The following is a 15,317-nucleotide window of genomic DNA, read 5'->3' as shown; positions in this document are numbered from 1 at the left end:
ACAGCATAGAGCTTTCACATTTTTAAAAAAAGACAAACTTGTGCTTGCACTATTTTAAGCATCTAGTGCATAGTTTTAAACAGTTATTTTTTTATCAGAAATTATGCTTACAAATAGGATATTAATAAAGATGCTCACATACCTAAAATTCTGGTATATGACCTTTGAGAACTAGTTTTGAACATAACCCTTATATATTTGTCTACAAATAGCTCCATTAATCATTGCTTTGTTTTGTTTTTAAATCATACACTTTGATAGTAGGTCAGTGCAAAATTTATTGGAGTTCTGAGAGATGAGGGACTCTTGCCACCAAAATAAGGAGGATTTTAGCCTGTCAAGGCACATTAGACACCTTTGAGACTCACCTGAAAGCCAGAGCAGCTTGATTTGCTTTGCCTTAAAATAATAACCACCTCCAGAACAGAACAAGTTCAGATACTTAACTCTGTGTCTGACCCGTGAGGCTACACCATAGACCCACATGTGGGAGACATTAAAATGCAGCAATTCAGAATAAATGCTGCAGTCACTTTCTATTTCCCAGATCTCTAACAGGACGCTGTTCTCTGTTCAGTTCCTGTGCCAAATTCTAGTAAGCCATTTAAAAGAGAACATAACCAAACAAGCAAAAAGCAACCTCATGACATCAAAGCGAAGGACAAAGAGAAAATACACCCTGCTGACTGACCTTATCCTCTCTGCTAACACATTTGAGACCAACTACACTACAGGCTCCTTGAATAAAGCAGCTTGTCTACATTTACAATGTCAACACGCACCAATATTTAGACAGCACTTTGGCAGCAGCACAAAATGATACAGTTTTATTGCTTCTCTTCGAGTGTCTAAGTAGAGTTCTGCTGTTGTACTTCCTGGTGAACAGAGAAACCACGACAGGCTGTGTACAGTTCAAGAAATAAAACAAGTCAAAATAAAAGATAAGTTTCCAACGATAAGAACGGGTTTGGCTTTGTTGTGATCCCGTGACCCTTGATTTATCCGCCTGTCTCCGCAGCGCCCAGCACTGCATAGGACTGCATTTCCAGGGAGACTTGTGCATCACTTTAGAAAGCCAAGGAGAAAAACAATACATTAAAAAAAAATCTTCATCGTGTCAAGAATGACATTTTGTCAAGCGCTCTGGACCCCAACTTTATCTAAGATGCAAGGCAGATATTCCTGTATTTCTGAGAATTTAATTGCTAAGTCAGGGAAGAATATTTTTTTATCCAAAGAAACCTACATTTCACATACTCTCTTGAGATCAGAACTGAGCCACTATGTCTTTAGAGCTATTTATTGCTCTTCCTTTTCATCCAGTCTTTCCAGAGTAACCTTCTCTATATAGTATGGCCCAATCGGTTTTGCATAGAACTCTCTTCACTCTCTTTACACAAAAATAACAGATGCATTTCAGACGCAGTACTCCTTCAAGGAATTTGGACCTTGGGCCCTGCAGATTTACAAGAACTGTCTTTCTAAAAAGCCATTTTAATAGAAAGATCCTTGGATGTTTGGCTCTCATCAGCCTGACTTAATGCATTTACTCGTTTTGCCAGTTCTGATATAATTTTATGGTCTGGGTCCACTTTCACTCATCCTTATCACTATTTTTCCACAGAGTTCTCCAGATCCTTGATGTGTTAATTGTCTTCTATACAGTGCAGACTCACACCCTGGTTTCCTGCTTCAAAATGTCCTACAAGAAATGGAGTTATAAATTTGATTAAAAAAATGTTCCACCAACACCACAGGCTTTAACGTCACCTCCTTTTTCTTTCACAGAATTCGTGTACATCTGCTGCTAAAATGTTATAACAAGGGAGAAGATTTTACACGCGATTTCTATCCACTGGAAGTAGCAGTTAAATTTAGAATAAAAAGTCTGTCCCTTTTCCCCAAGTTCACAGATTCTTTGAATGACTGAAAAGGAATCACTTTTTCAGGCCAGGTGGATTTATGATATACCATCCGTTGCTTAGCATTGGAAAATCAGGTATTAGAGAATTATTGCTACTGCTCCCTTTCATGCTTCAGTCTCGTCTTGACACCACAGTAAAGAAAGAAAAATGAACACGTAGGTCAGGCATTTCAAACAAGTCCCTCTGGTTTCTAACTCCCAAAAGCTGAATCCCACCAGAAGGCAGATGTTCCAATTGAACCCAACCTCCACCACGCAGCTTAGAACGTCTTGCCTGACAATGCTCTCACTACACACCACAAAACACTCACGCTTAATTTTAAGTCGTGGTTTCAACATTTTCCTTGTCTTCTAAATTGCGAGAGATACAACTCTGTATTTACAAATTCACGTAACTGTTTCCTTCACAAGAGATGAAGATTATTATTGTTAAAGCCCGTGGCATGTTATAATAAAGTAGGCGGTGTGGATGTTCTCAAATTTATTTTATTAAAATACACCTTTTTGACTACTAATTATAATGATACTATTTTTTTGCCCTTTTATAATGCAAAGATTAGTCATGACAAGTGGTTTTTTTTCTCCTCAGAAAGTAAAAGAAATCCATACCTTAATTAATAAGAAGATAATTACTATGCTTAAGTGATGAGGACTCAGGCAGCTTTCTATTGAGAAGTTATTTATTGCTCTTCCTTTTCATTCAGTTTGTCTACAAGAACTTTTCAGATGTGTGTAGCTCTTCATGCCAGTAAACAAAATAACGCAGTACAACTGGGGATATGCTTATGAAATACATCTTTGTACTTGCAGAAGGGAGGACACACATCTGTTTTTTTTCCTCACCTCCTCATCTCTCAATCTGAAATTTCCTAAGCCCTCACAAAAACATTTTGTGTTTTACAAACTTCTGGAGCTCAAACTTATGCCTTATTAATATTTAACATCAGGTTTTCTATGTTAAGTCACTATGTAAATGTAAATAAACTTTTTTGCCAGCCAAGAAATGAGGATGGATGGCTCTTGAAGTTCTTAACAGAACATCCTTGCTGCAGGTGCTGTTATTTGCAGTGAGCACTTCTCCTTCATAAACAGAGAACTAAAAGGTGTTGACCAAAACAGCCTTGTCAGCATTGTCTTGGCAATTCCTTATGACAGTTAATAGTGCTACCAACCGGCTAGAGATGAACAGTTAGTTATATTTTATAGTCACCGCACACACCGTTTCCATTTGTTAGGCGGTGAGGAACATAAGCAATAACACTTGACTACTGTGCTTTGTCATTCTTCCAGGTTATAATTACTAATTAGGAGTCACTGTCAATGCACAATTAAGTAGTTATCCCAAGTTTTCACTATTAAATAATAACCAAGAAACATATTTCTTTAGATTTCCATGGGCAATTTCACATTTTTTACAAAAATAATCAGACATTTTAAAAAATACATAATTATTTTGGGAAAAAAAACTACCATTAAATAAAACCAACACTGTGTTTCTATCTCCTGTTTTAGCCACATAACACAGTCATTACACAGAGAAAAATGAAACCCTATGGAATTTACTATGAAAATTTCCTTTTTTTTCACCATTTGAATTTCTAATACTGAGGAAATGTTGGGTCAATTTTACTGGCCCAAGCCATGAGCCCCCCTTTAATATCCTTAGCTAACACAGAACCAAATTCTTTGACAGGTAACTCCTGCAAAATTCTTACAGCCTTCTGAGAATCATTTCCTAATTTGCAAACAACATATATAGGAAAAGGTGTTTGGCCATTAGTTCTCTGCTTTTCTTCACAAATTCTTTTCTCTAAATATTCCAGATATTCTTCATCTTTATCTTCTAATTTACTCAAAGGAATGTGGACAGCATGTGCCAGGCGACAGATATCCACTTCTACCTGTGGACGAACATCTAACAATACATGAGGAACTTGCTCATCCAACAGTTTTTTGTATTCCTCTACAGATACTCTGTCTTTAGTGGGCAGCAAATGTAAAGTCCTACACTTGTCTGTTGCAGAAGAACCACAAAATGCCTCATAATCCTGAAGGCAGGTGACAGATGGATTGTCACCACAAACAGCACAGTCTGGTTTCTTTGGTCTTAACTTGATATTGCGAAATCTCCCTTGGAGGGCATCAAACATTAACATGAACTGATTGAAGGAGGAACCCATTCCCGAGGCAATCTTCAGCACTTCCAAGGCCTGGATGCACCCCATGATGCCTGGCACAACACCCAACACTCCTCCATCCGCACAGTTAGTCACAGTCTCTGGTAGGGGCGGCTTGGGGAACAGACACCTGTAGCAAGGCCCTCCCTGGTAGTTGTAAACCACCAGCTGCCCCTCCAGCCTCAGGGCGCTGCCAGACACCAGGGGCTTCCCAGCCAGAACACAGGCATCATTCACCAAGTACCTGGTGGGCACGTTGTCGGAGCAGTCGGCGACAATGTCGTACTGCCGCACCAGCTCCAGGGCGGTGTGAGGGCTCAGGGCCCCGCAGTAGGGCACGTACTGCACCGTGGAGTTCAGCAGCCGCAGCGCTGCTGCAGCAGACACAGCTTTGGGCAGCCCCTGGCGGGCCTCCCCGTGCAGCACCTGCCGATGGAGGTTGCTCGTCTCCACCACGTCGTGATCCAGCAGGCCCAGGCGGCCGATGCCGGCTGCGGCCAGGTACTGGGCCAGGGGACAGCCCAGCCCGCCGCAGCCCACCACGAGCACGGAGCAGCGGGCCAGGAGCAGCTGCCCCCGCACGCCCAGCTCGGGCAGCACCAGCTGCCGGCTGTACCGCAGGATGTCGGCGGGGCTCAGCGAGGCCTGGGCGGGCAGAGGGGGCAGCTCGCCTGGAAAGTCGGAGGTTCCCTCTTCTGTGAGCGCGGCGTTCCCTGCGGGTCCCCCCGCCAGGAGGGCGGCCAGGCGCTCCCGCAGGCCGCGCAGCTCCCGCTCCCGCCGGCCGATCTCCGCGCCCAGCCGCGCCGCCTCCGCGCTGCCCGCCATGCCTGCGAGGACAGCGCCACACGGCGTGTCACTTCCACTTCCGGCCGCGACGCGGCGGTTCCGGTGGCGCAGCGCGCACTGATTGGCCGCGGCCCGTCCCGCCGGTTCCGGCTGCGTCAGCGCGGCCGACATGGCGGCCGGCGGCGCCGACAAGTTCTCGGTGCTGCTGCCAACGTACAACGAGCGGGAGAACCTGCCCCTTGTCGTCTGGCTGCTGGCGCGCACGTTCCAGGAGAGGTACCGGCCGCGGGGGGAGGGGCCGGGGGCTGGGGGCGGTGCGGGGTGAGGATCCCCCCTCACTGTCGATATGAGGTGAGGGGGAAGTAGCGGCGGGACGGGAAACGTGCGGCATTGAAGTGTACGGAATGACGGCGCTTGTGAGGACATAACGTTGTCTGGGGACCAGCGACAGAACCTGGGAACGGCAGAAGATGAGCCAGGGAGGGTCAGTGGGACATGAGGAAAAGGTTCTTCCCCCAGAGGTGCTGGACACTGAACAGGCTCCCCAGGGAGGTGTCACGGCCCCAACCTGACAGTGTTCAAGAGACTGGACAACGTCCTCAGACACACGGGGTGACCTGTGGGGTGTCCTGTGCAGGGACAGGAGTTGGACCTCATGAGCCTGTGGGTCCCTCCAACTCAGGGCATTCCATGATTCTGTGGTTATGCTATGAAATACATAACGTTTTTCGCTCGGGTGGAGGGGGTGCAGCTGGCTGTTCCTAACCCATAGAGCAGGGAATGGCACTTCTCTGGGGTTAATTAGGGAAATGAAATTATACTAATTAGCAGTCTCACATGTGCTGTGATCCGTTCTGCACCACCCGCCAGGTTGAATCACCACAAAGGCAGTTTTAGCTTTTTGCCCTGCCCAGTCCGAGGCTGCAGCGGAGCTGAGGAGCGGTGGGTACCGCGGAGGTTTGTGCAGCCATCGCAGCTTCAGGCTGAACCAGTGACACGTTTTGTCACCGCAGCCACAGACTGACAGCTGTAACAATAACTATAGCCTGTTCCTTGAGCTGCCAGAAAACCACTTTGCGTTCTGATCTTCAGTTTCGTGCCTTTCAAAGGGACATAGGTAGTGAAACTGGGTTTTCCATTTGTGCATTTTAAAAAGAAATAATTTTCATTTCAGTGGAAACAATTTTGAAATTATCATCATAGATGATGGAAGTCCGGATGGGACACAGGAAATTGCTGAGCAATTGGAAAAGATCTACGGATCAGATAAAATAGTGAGTTCTATAGTTTTTTCCGTTTTGTTCTATTGGAAAGTACTTGATGTGCATGACCACGTATCTGTGGGTTATATCTACACACACATGAAAATCTTGACATTTATATTCAGCACTAAAAGTACGCTGCATGACTTTGGGAAACACGCCAAAATATTTGCTGTTAGTGTTTGTCATTCCTTAAAAGTGATGGTGCTGGGGAGACTGCTGTTTAGATTTATAACCGTATTTTAGATTGTGGAATTTGAAGAAATCCTTTAGTAACTAAGATGGTGCTTTCAATTTTGTTTTGTTTTGTTTTACTGCAGAACTACTAATTAAAGCTTAGAAGAGGTTTTGTTTTAAATATGATCTGATCAAATACTTGTTTAATAAAATGGTTTGTTTCTCCTGTATTTTGACAGATAAATTTATTTTTATATATTATCTAGATTCTTACGAATTGAAAGTACATTTAAAATATTTTAATACCTTGAAAATAGTGAATTTTAAGGTGTCACTAAAGTTTATTTAAAATTGTACTTCAAGTAATATCTGTATATTTTAATATATCCTGCAGCTTCTGAGACCTAGAGCAAGAAAGCTGGGCCTCGGTAAGTCCATAGTAACTCTGGTTAGTACTAAAAAAATAAAAGAAAGAAATCTATTGTATTCTTTGATTGATTCTAGTGTATAAAGTTCCAGAAAAAATCATAGTGAAGCCCAAAAGCAGAATATATGTTTTCATCAAGCTTAAAAAACACACAAGTTCCCCACAACCTCAAACTTGGAAATTGTGGTCACTGCAATTCTATCCAAATGTGTTTTCCCATAAACATCAAGCTGCTTCTCTCCCTCCCATCCTCTAGTCACTGATAACAGAATTGAGGGGTCTAAATTGAGGGGAAAAAACATAAGTTTTTCTGCTATATTTTTCTGGAACCTACTGACTCAGAGGGGACAGTGGGACTTTTTGTGCAATCTGCCCATGTGCAGGATGCTTCAAAAATCACACTGCAGTTTGTCCAACCTCCAGAGAAGGCTGGGATGTTTTCCTGACTGTATTTGGACAGAGCTCTTTACAGTTAATCCATTTCAGTGTGAATTATGACTATAATTAAATAAAAAAATATGTATCTGACAGATGTCCAGTGCTCAAAACTCCTGAATTATTGTCTCATCTATAACTGACACGTGAATGGAAGGTTTTGAAGTACATTGCAGAAGTTAATTGGTGTTGCAGAAATCTCACTAATTTGGGAACCAATCTTGTACCACTGAGACTGATCATTAAAATTTGCATGGAATTATGCAGGACTGCAATTTTACAGCCCTGATGGCATATTTCACAGAATACGTAAGTGAAGTTTGTCATTATTTGCCTTAGGAAAAGCAGACATCCTACAAAGTCATAAACACCATTAAAACCTGTAGTTTGTAAGCTATCCTAAAATAAAGTGGAGATATTTCCATCTGTTAAGATTCACGTTTTATCCTTATCCCTCCTCTCTTATAATAGGAATGCAGAAAATGATATAATGCAATACCTTGTTTGATTTATTGGAAATCAGTATCTGACTTCTTGGTAATCTCCACTTCCATGTGCTGGTAAAACATTTGAGGTGTCTTGTGTGGCAACTATTGCAGCTAACTAATTTCTCCAGTCCACTGAACAAAAATTCTAATTTTGATATTGAGTTGTCTATTTAAATCACCTTTCTATACTTTTTTTCTACATCTCATTTGTCTAAGAAACATATTGAGTTGTCTATTTAAATCACCTTTCTATACTTTTTTTCTACATCTCATTTGTCTAAGAAACTCCAAAAACCTTACAGATAGTCAATTTCGTGTTGCCTGCCTTTTCATCTTGTGTCCTAACTTGACCAGTGTTATGGATTAAAACTGACCGAATTTAAATTTTTCTTGTACCACATCTCCTGTTTATGCACAGTACACACATCTGTGACGCTCCTGCTGTGTAACTTTGCAAACAACACAAAAAAGAAAGATGAGTTGTTCACCAACCAGGAGTTGGGTTTGCTGTGAGAGAGCCTGCTAAGGACAGCAGTCAAGAGTAGGGTTTTTTCAGTTTTACGTGTTCCTGATGAATTTAACAGAAAGGTTCAAGAGTAATTAGGATCAACAAAGAGTATGTGCCAGTTTTGAATCTCTGTTGTGCTGCTCTGCTGTCCTTGGAAGCAGCGCTGTCTTGAAAACTATGACTTGGATCAGAAATTCACATTGTTGAGGAAACTAATAGCAAGACTCATTCCAGCTCGTATCAAGATAGCTACACCCACTCATACAGGATGGATAAAACACAACAAAATCTCAAGTAAGAAAAAAAAGACTGTCTGCAGATTAGGTATCAGGATATAATTCAGGGTGTCAGCAACAACCCAAACTCTATATACCACTAATAGTAAATTCTGAATCTAGAACGCAGGGGTTTTTAACTATCAGTGATTATTTTGTTGTGTCCCGTTTCTAGTTTTGTATGGTCCAAAGTGCCTGTGGCGCTTCTGAAAATTATAGTTCAAATAGTGACCCACTTACCAAGTCATGTTTGTGCATTTCTAGTGCAGGAGCGTTTGACAAGGTTTAAATTTATAAAATCTAGTTCTGAAATTGTAGAGAAAAGAAAAAAAAGTATTTTAATGTTTGACCAGTGATACATAATATTAAAATAAATTTTGGGGTTTTTTTGTTGATGCTTTACTAGTGTAACTTAGGGATTTTAGAAAATAAGTGAAGACTGTGGCTAAAAGATTGTATATTTTAAAAGAGTAAGGGAAATTCTTTCTGTCCCATTTTCATCAGGGACTGCTTATATTCATGGAATGAAGCACGCTACAGGGAATTTTATTGTTATTATGGATGCTGACCTCTCTCACCATGTAAGTCTGTATTTTATGTGGTGTGGTTTTAATCTCTTATAATTAAATTTTCATTGATTTTTTTTTTCACACCCCTTACTCTTTTTTTAATCTGTTTTCCTTCCATTTCAGCCAAAATTCATTCCAGAGTTTATCAGGTAGGTGCCAATTGTAATATGATAAAATGACTCCTCAACACTTATTGTTTTGTAGTAATACCTGAAAGCTTTATATTCTTGTATAGCTGTGTAGCTGTAGTGACCAATCCGTCAAGGCAGGAATTCAAATAAAAGTTATTGGACCTCATTAGATGTGTCCCCAAATAATCCAGAAAAGTAATTAGTTCCTATCTGGAACAAAGACCCTAAAGTTTAAAGTAACAGCATGTATGACTAAGTACTTCTCTTCCTTGGAATGGTTGTTCAGCTTTGAGAAGTATATCCATAAATGTCATCTTGTTATTTCACCCTGTGTGTGTAGGGATGTTGACTAGAGGGCCCTGTCCTCAGGTAGCTGGGAAATCCTTCTCTCCTTTGCCTGTCTCTTCCCTTCCTCTGCCTGTGACACTCGAGTTTGTGACAAACGCCCAATGGGCAGCACATTGAGGGCTGAGGGTGCAGTCTGTGTCATTTTCAGCTTTCTCACTTATAAGTTTCTGCAGCAGACAGGCACAGTGCGTACTAAGGATAGTTTCAGACTTCTTTCTGTTCCTTACTATGGCTTTGTGTAATATAAATATTTAGGTGTGTATTTAAAATCATTCTGTCTTTTATACTAGAAAGAGGCTTTTAAAATGCATAAGTTGTTCTTTATAAACTACTTATGAATTAGTCTATGAAATTTTATGACATAGTTGATTAAAGATAATCATAAGATTCCATTACATAGCTCTTTATAAGAGAGCAATTAACAGGTTTTTAAATGCATAATGCTTATACCCACCATAGCTATTGCTTTCCTCTCTTGTCTACTTATTTGTTCAAAGGTTTGTAAAATACAGATTTTGTACTAAGAGTGATTGTTCTTATTTTGAAATTTGTACTATCTTCATGCAAATATTCATTCTGTTTTTCTAATGAAATCAACTACTTATAGAAAGCAGAAAGAAGGCAATTTTGATATTGTATCTGGAACAAGATATAAAGGAAATGGAGGAGTATATGGCTGGGATTTGAAAAGAAAATTAATCAGGTTAGTGTTTTTCTAGATATTTACACATAAATTTGTTATTTAGAAATGTATAAGAATTCCGAGTACTCAAACAATAAATCTCTGTGAGCGGTACTGAGTGCTTAGACAATAGTACTAGGTACTCCAAAATTATATGAAATAATTGAAACATGCATGATTTCAAATTCCATGGTTAAAAACCCACCAAGAAAGAAGGTAATGATAAGACCAGGTGTGAGAAATGGGTTGGAACAGAGGAGAAATCTGCACAGGATCAGGGTGGGACAGTTTGTCAGCTTCATCATCCAAAGAATGAGCCGAGACTATGACACCTTTGTCAAGTTTAAAAGACACATTTGGTTAGCTTCAGGATCTATAACGGTCCTTTCCTTAAACAGTAAATCACTTGCTAAACCCCTCTGTTGACACTCTGATTTGTCATAAGTTAAGAATTGTCTGGCATGATCAATGTCAATAAATCACTGCTCAGGAAACAGTTACAGTGAGCACCAGGGAGAGGTTCCACCCAAAAGCCAGGAGGAAAATGACATCAAGGTTGTACAAGCACACGGAGGCTGCCATCTCAGGTTTACAGGGACTTAGAGATATTGAGCAGGTAAACTGCAAGTTTCTTCTGCAGAAAGTCTTTCTCTCTTATGCCTTATTTAAGAGTATGTGTAAGTTAATGCTAATTTTCAAGTTATTGTAAAGAACAACAAGCAGAATTTGTGTTACCAGTCTGATCTTCTTCTTTCACAGTCGTGGGGCCAATTTTCTAACTCAGGTTTTGCTGAGACCAGGTGCATCAGACTTAACAGGGAGTTTCAGGTATGGGTCTGGTTTGCAATTCATAAATTTTATTTGAAATTAAGAAACCGCTGAACAAGGAACTGCAGTAAGAACGGACCTTCTTTTCTGCAGACTAAAATCTGTTTGGAAAGGATATAGCAATAGTAGACTAGATTGCAAGAACTGTTGCTCCTATGACCTTACTATTTTAAAAAATCATTAACAGCAATATGCATGATTACAGTTAAGTTTCCTACACACTACCTTGATTTCTGAAGTTCAGAAATTGTGCTCGAGGTTTCATCTTCTTTGTAATCATTTACAGGTTGTACAGAAAAGAAGTCTTACAGAAACTAATGGAAAAATGCGTTTCTAAAGGATACGTCTTCCAGATGGAGATGATTGTTCGGGCTAGACAGTTAGGATACACTATTGGAGAGGTATAGTAAAAGTTTTGATAAGTACATGGTGCTTTCATTTAAATGTAAATACAGATTACTGGGAGCACAGGAGCACTGCCAAAAAGCAGCAAGATTTTTAAATCTATATAAAGAAATTGCATATGTAGAACTCTTATTTTCCCAACTTGTCCAGGTGGATACCGGATCTGAAATTCCAGTTACTTATTCCTCTAGCTGATAGGCTTCTCAGATCCTTCCCTCTTCCTGTTGCTATTTCTTTAGTTGCATACAATTTTATCAGGTTCTCTGAAGGAGGGAAATAAGTCAAAATATACCATAAAGCTGTTCTGAGCCTTTACTCTCCTCCTTCATATGGTACAGACATCTCTAGTTAGGTCTTCTCAAATCATTTTGTTTTCTCCAGCAACCTGATTCTATTTCAAATTTACTCTGTTCTCTGTCATTTATTTCCTTATTATTTTCCAGCTTTCCAGCTATTGCAGTTTTCCACTTCTGAACTCTGTGAATGTGCTGTCTGCAGTCGTTGAAAAGGAACTCCAAACAGTTATTAGTTCCTATATTTTCAGCACTCTGCTGCCTTTTGTATTTCATTGAATTGCTCTTGCTGGTGTCTTTAAAGATGATTCACGGGAATTCTCTCTGCAGCCAAATCTCAGAAGCAGTTCTTCATCATCATTTTCATGACGCTGAATTGTCGGAGAATTCTGTTCTGTACTTCTCCCTCTAAGCCTGGTATTGCATTTCTCTGTCACCATCAGGTAGAGTATTTCTGTGCAATAAAGGAAGCTCTCTTCTTCCACCTTTCTTGCCTATGGAGCAACATGACTATCCTGTCTGTAGTTGGGGTTTGACCTTAATTTCTTTGGTCTTCACATCCAGCTGCATTCACACATTGCTTTCTAATATTGCTGAATTAAATCCTCACGTGTCTATACATCCAGATACTGAAAGCTAGGTTGAAATGAGGTTTTATTTACTATGCATTTGTCAAGGTTTAAAACAGTAAAATACACTTCTCTAGCTTTAAAAAAATGCAGTCTTGGGTTGCTTACATTTCTTCAGGCTGCTGCCACAAAGACCTTTTTTCTACATGTTATTGGATCCCACCACTTGTTGGTTTACATGCCTCTACTGGTTGTATAGCATCAAATATAAGCTATTTGTCTTCAGTTCTAAACCTGATGTACAGTCTTCGCTAGGCCTGATGTCTCACTGTCAGCGTGGAGATGTGGGCTCTGTTTTGTGGTGGTCAGTTATGCCATCCTCTGCAACTCATCCGTTACATTCTCAAGTAAGCATCGTCTTCCCTCCTTTGGTTTCTCACATGTGGGAAGAGTTCTCTCTAACATCTGAAGAGTTGCTTCATTATTCTGTTTGGCCCTGTCTTTAAGATTTCCTTTGTGATATCTGCAACGAACCTGACTGTGTTCAGATTGCTGATGCAGACCTATAAATAAGACCATTGTATTTTTACTGTTCTGTATGTCATCTGTATATTGTAACTTCCTGGGCCAGAACAGTTTTCCATCAAGTTTCAAGTACATTGATACGGTATTTCCCCATCAATACTTACGATCTTTATATATCTTATAATTATCCAAATAGTAATACCAAAATTCCAGAAGAGGTGACCCTTGCATGTCTAATTCCTGGTTTGCCAGGGCTGCAACCCTACAGGCAGAACAGGAGTTTTTATGCAGTTGTAAAATGTAGATACAGTTGTGAAGGTGAAATATTTCTTAAGCAAAGTTGAACATGAAGACCTGCCAGCCTAAGAGGAACTAATGGCTGATGAGATGAACTGACACAAACTATACCTGAATAGTCTTGTATGCACCTCTCTTTCATTCTGCCGCACTTCTTCACCGTATGTAAACGTCCCCCAGGGCATGGAATACACTCTTTTGAAAAGGCTTCCTTTAAGACTAATGATAAAATTTCTTATGCAAGAAATATGAAGTCCAGCAACAACACAAAAGGTGAATTCCTATACTGAAGGGAAAGACTGGATACCTCTTATTAGATGAGGTATTAACCATTCTTCCCCACTGGTTGGAAAATGTCACCTCTGACATCCTGCACTACATATTCAGCAGTTTCTGTCCGTGCCCCCTAGATCATCCATCTGTAGTTGCCAGGACGCCTCCTGGGATCATCAAAGGGACCCTGCTTAGGAAGCCAGAGTCACTGCTAACTCTGTCTGCATCCCGCCTTGGGTATCTTCTGACTGTTGTCTTGACTGGGGTTTCTTCTGCCATGGACTGATGTGCTAGAATAGTGAGGAATCCTCAGTCCTGGTGCAGATGCAAAGGTGTGGTGGTTTTTGTGGTCCACTTGCCAGATGATTTCTGGTTGAAGCTGCCAGCAGAACACCAAGCCAATTATTTAATGACTTTTGCAAATGCAATTATTTTAGCCCCTGAAGTATTTCAGTTTTGCATACAAACATAAAAGGAAATTCTTGAATATTCTAATACATTGTTGGCAGAATGTCCCATCATACATCATTTGTACGTGGTTGAATTACTGAAAAGCAGTGTGTTCCTAACCTTTTAGGAGTAGTGCGTTCATCTGGACAGCATGATCGCTTCATTAAGAAAACCAAAATTAGTGGTTTAAATGCCCTTTAATCCTGTAAATAATCCGTAAAATTATCAAAGACTAATAAAGACAGGTATTGTTTGTAAAATATGCGCTAACTGCCGTATTCAGATGTCATCCTGCAGCCAGCGGTGAGGTTGAGCAGAACGCTGGTTCATGGTGGCAGGAGATTTTTGCCTTCCCAAGGCACTGACTCATTGAATGGAGCTAACAAGGAAAGTGGTGAAGGTTCATTTTAAGCCCCCAGGCTTTAGTGCACTTCAACTATTAGGTTTGTTCTGACTGGTGTATCATCCAGCCACTGAGTAATGTCTTTGGATCATCTTTAAAGGTGATAAACCAATTAATTTCATGCTCCCTAGCTAGAGGGCATTATGAAAGCCACTGGTAAGAACTGACGCAAAGGAAGCTAATCTGATTCTTGCCTTCTTCCCATGCCTAAACATGCTGTAGTTCAAAGGCCATTCTTTTGTTTACAGAATATCTGATTATTTAGATTTTGAACCTTAAAAATAGTTTTGCTTGTTTCAACAGGTTCCTATTTCATTTGTGGACCGTGTCTATGGAGAATCTAAACTGGGAGGCAATGAAATCGTTTCCTTCTTAAAGGGACTCTTGACCTTGTTTGCTACAACATGATAGTTTATCCTAAATTAACTTCAGTAGGAAAACATTTTCTGATATCTGTGGGTTTTAATACATACTAGCAGAAGCTTGATAATTTGTGTGGTGACCAGAAGACCTGCTATAAACTACCAATTAAACAAACTACCAATAATAAACTAAATATATTGTGTCCCAAAATGCTCCTTTCCAAATAAATGAACTGTATGTTAAACTAAAAACTAATAAAGACTAACACTCTGTTCTATTTTTGTAAAAAAGGAATGAAGTCTTAATAAAGAACAAAAAGCTAAATGACCTTTTGCATTTAGAAATGAATCATTATTCAACAGAAGCTAAAGATGATTGTGAAATAAAGACAAGCAAGGACAAAAAAATGACAGAATTTATCTTATCTTTGTTCTGTGGTTTGCAGATAGCATTTTAAACATAAACCAGTTAGTTCCCTTTCTTTCCTCAGTGCATATGTACATGTAGCTTAAAACAGATACATAGAAGGGTTTCTACAGATCTGATGATAGCTTGTGCAGTTTAAGAGGAAATACAGATGAGTACAGTGATTTGTTCTTTGTAAAATTGTTCCTAGACTGGCAAAGATGTTCTTTGGATAAGAAACAGAATCATAAGTGTGGAATAATTTTGTATTCTGTGTGTTTGTCCAGAAGCAGATGATTCCCTTTTCCTATTTTATT

At 40.1% G+C, this 15,317-nt stretch overlaps 2 protein-coding genes across 4 annotated transcripts; one reads left to right on the top strand and one right to left on the bottom strand.

Annotated features, from left to right (window-relative positions):
- Positions 1-2,466: 2,466 nt before the first annotated feature.
- MOCS3 (molybdenum cofactor synthesis 3) lies at positions 2,467-4,939 on the bottom strand. The gene has a single exon (XM_080354440.1). It carries the CDS (start codon positions 4,924-4,926, stop codon positions 3,523-3,525), a length of 1,404 nt encoding a protein of 467 aa, XP_080210566.1. The 5' UTR covers positions 4,927-4,939; the 3' UTR covers positions 2,467-3,522.
- Positions 4,940-5,031: 92 nt separating this feature from the next.
- On the top strand, positions 5,032-14,922 carry DPM1 (dolichyl-phosphate mannosyltransferase subunit 1, catalytic). Of its 3 annotated transcripts, XR_013922902.1 has the most exons (10): positions 5,032-5,163; positions 6,062-6,161; positions 6,721-6,754; positions 8,964-9,040; positions 9,152-9,177; positions 10,115-10,210; positions 10,949-11,017; positions 11,304-11,418; positions 12,046-12,158; positions 14,536-14,922. XR_013922902.1 is itself a non-coding variant. In XM_080354385.1 (9 exons), the coding sequence occupies exons 1-9, from the start codon at positions 5,057-5,059 to the stop codon at positions 14,638-14,640; spliced, it is 729 nt and encodes a 242-aa protein (XP_080210511.1). In that variant the 5' UTR covers positions 5,032-5,056; the 3' UTR covers positions 14,641-14,922. The 3 variants fall into 3 exon arrangements, 2 of the variants coding, with proteins under 2 accessions (XP_080210511.1, XP_080210512.1); XM_080354385.1 differs by lacking the exon at positions 12,046-12,158; XM_080354386.1 differs by lacking the exons at positions 10,115-10,210; positions 12,046-12,158.
- The last annotated feature ends 395 nt before the right edge of the window (positions 14,923-15,317 follow it).

Source organism: Nesoenas mayeri, assembly GCF_963082525.1.
Source record: "Nesoenas mayeri genome assembly, chromosome: 16".
Lineage (NCBI taxonomy): Eukaryota > Metazoa > Chordata > Aves > Columbiformes > Columbidae > Nesoenas > Nesoenas mayeri.
The sequence above is the reverse complement of the archived record's forward strand: the minus strand, read 5'-3'. Positions and strand labels throughout refer to the sequence as shown.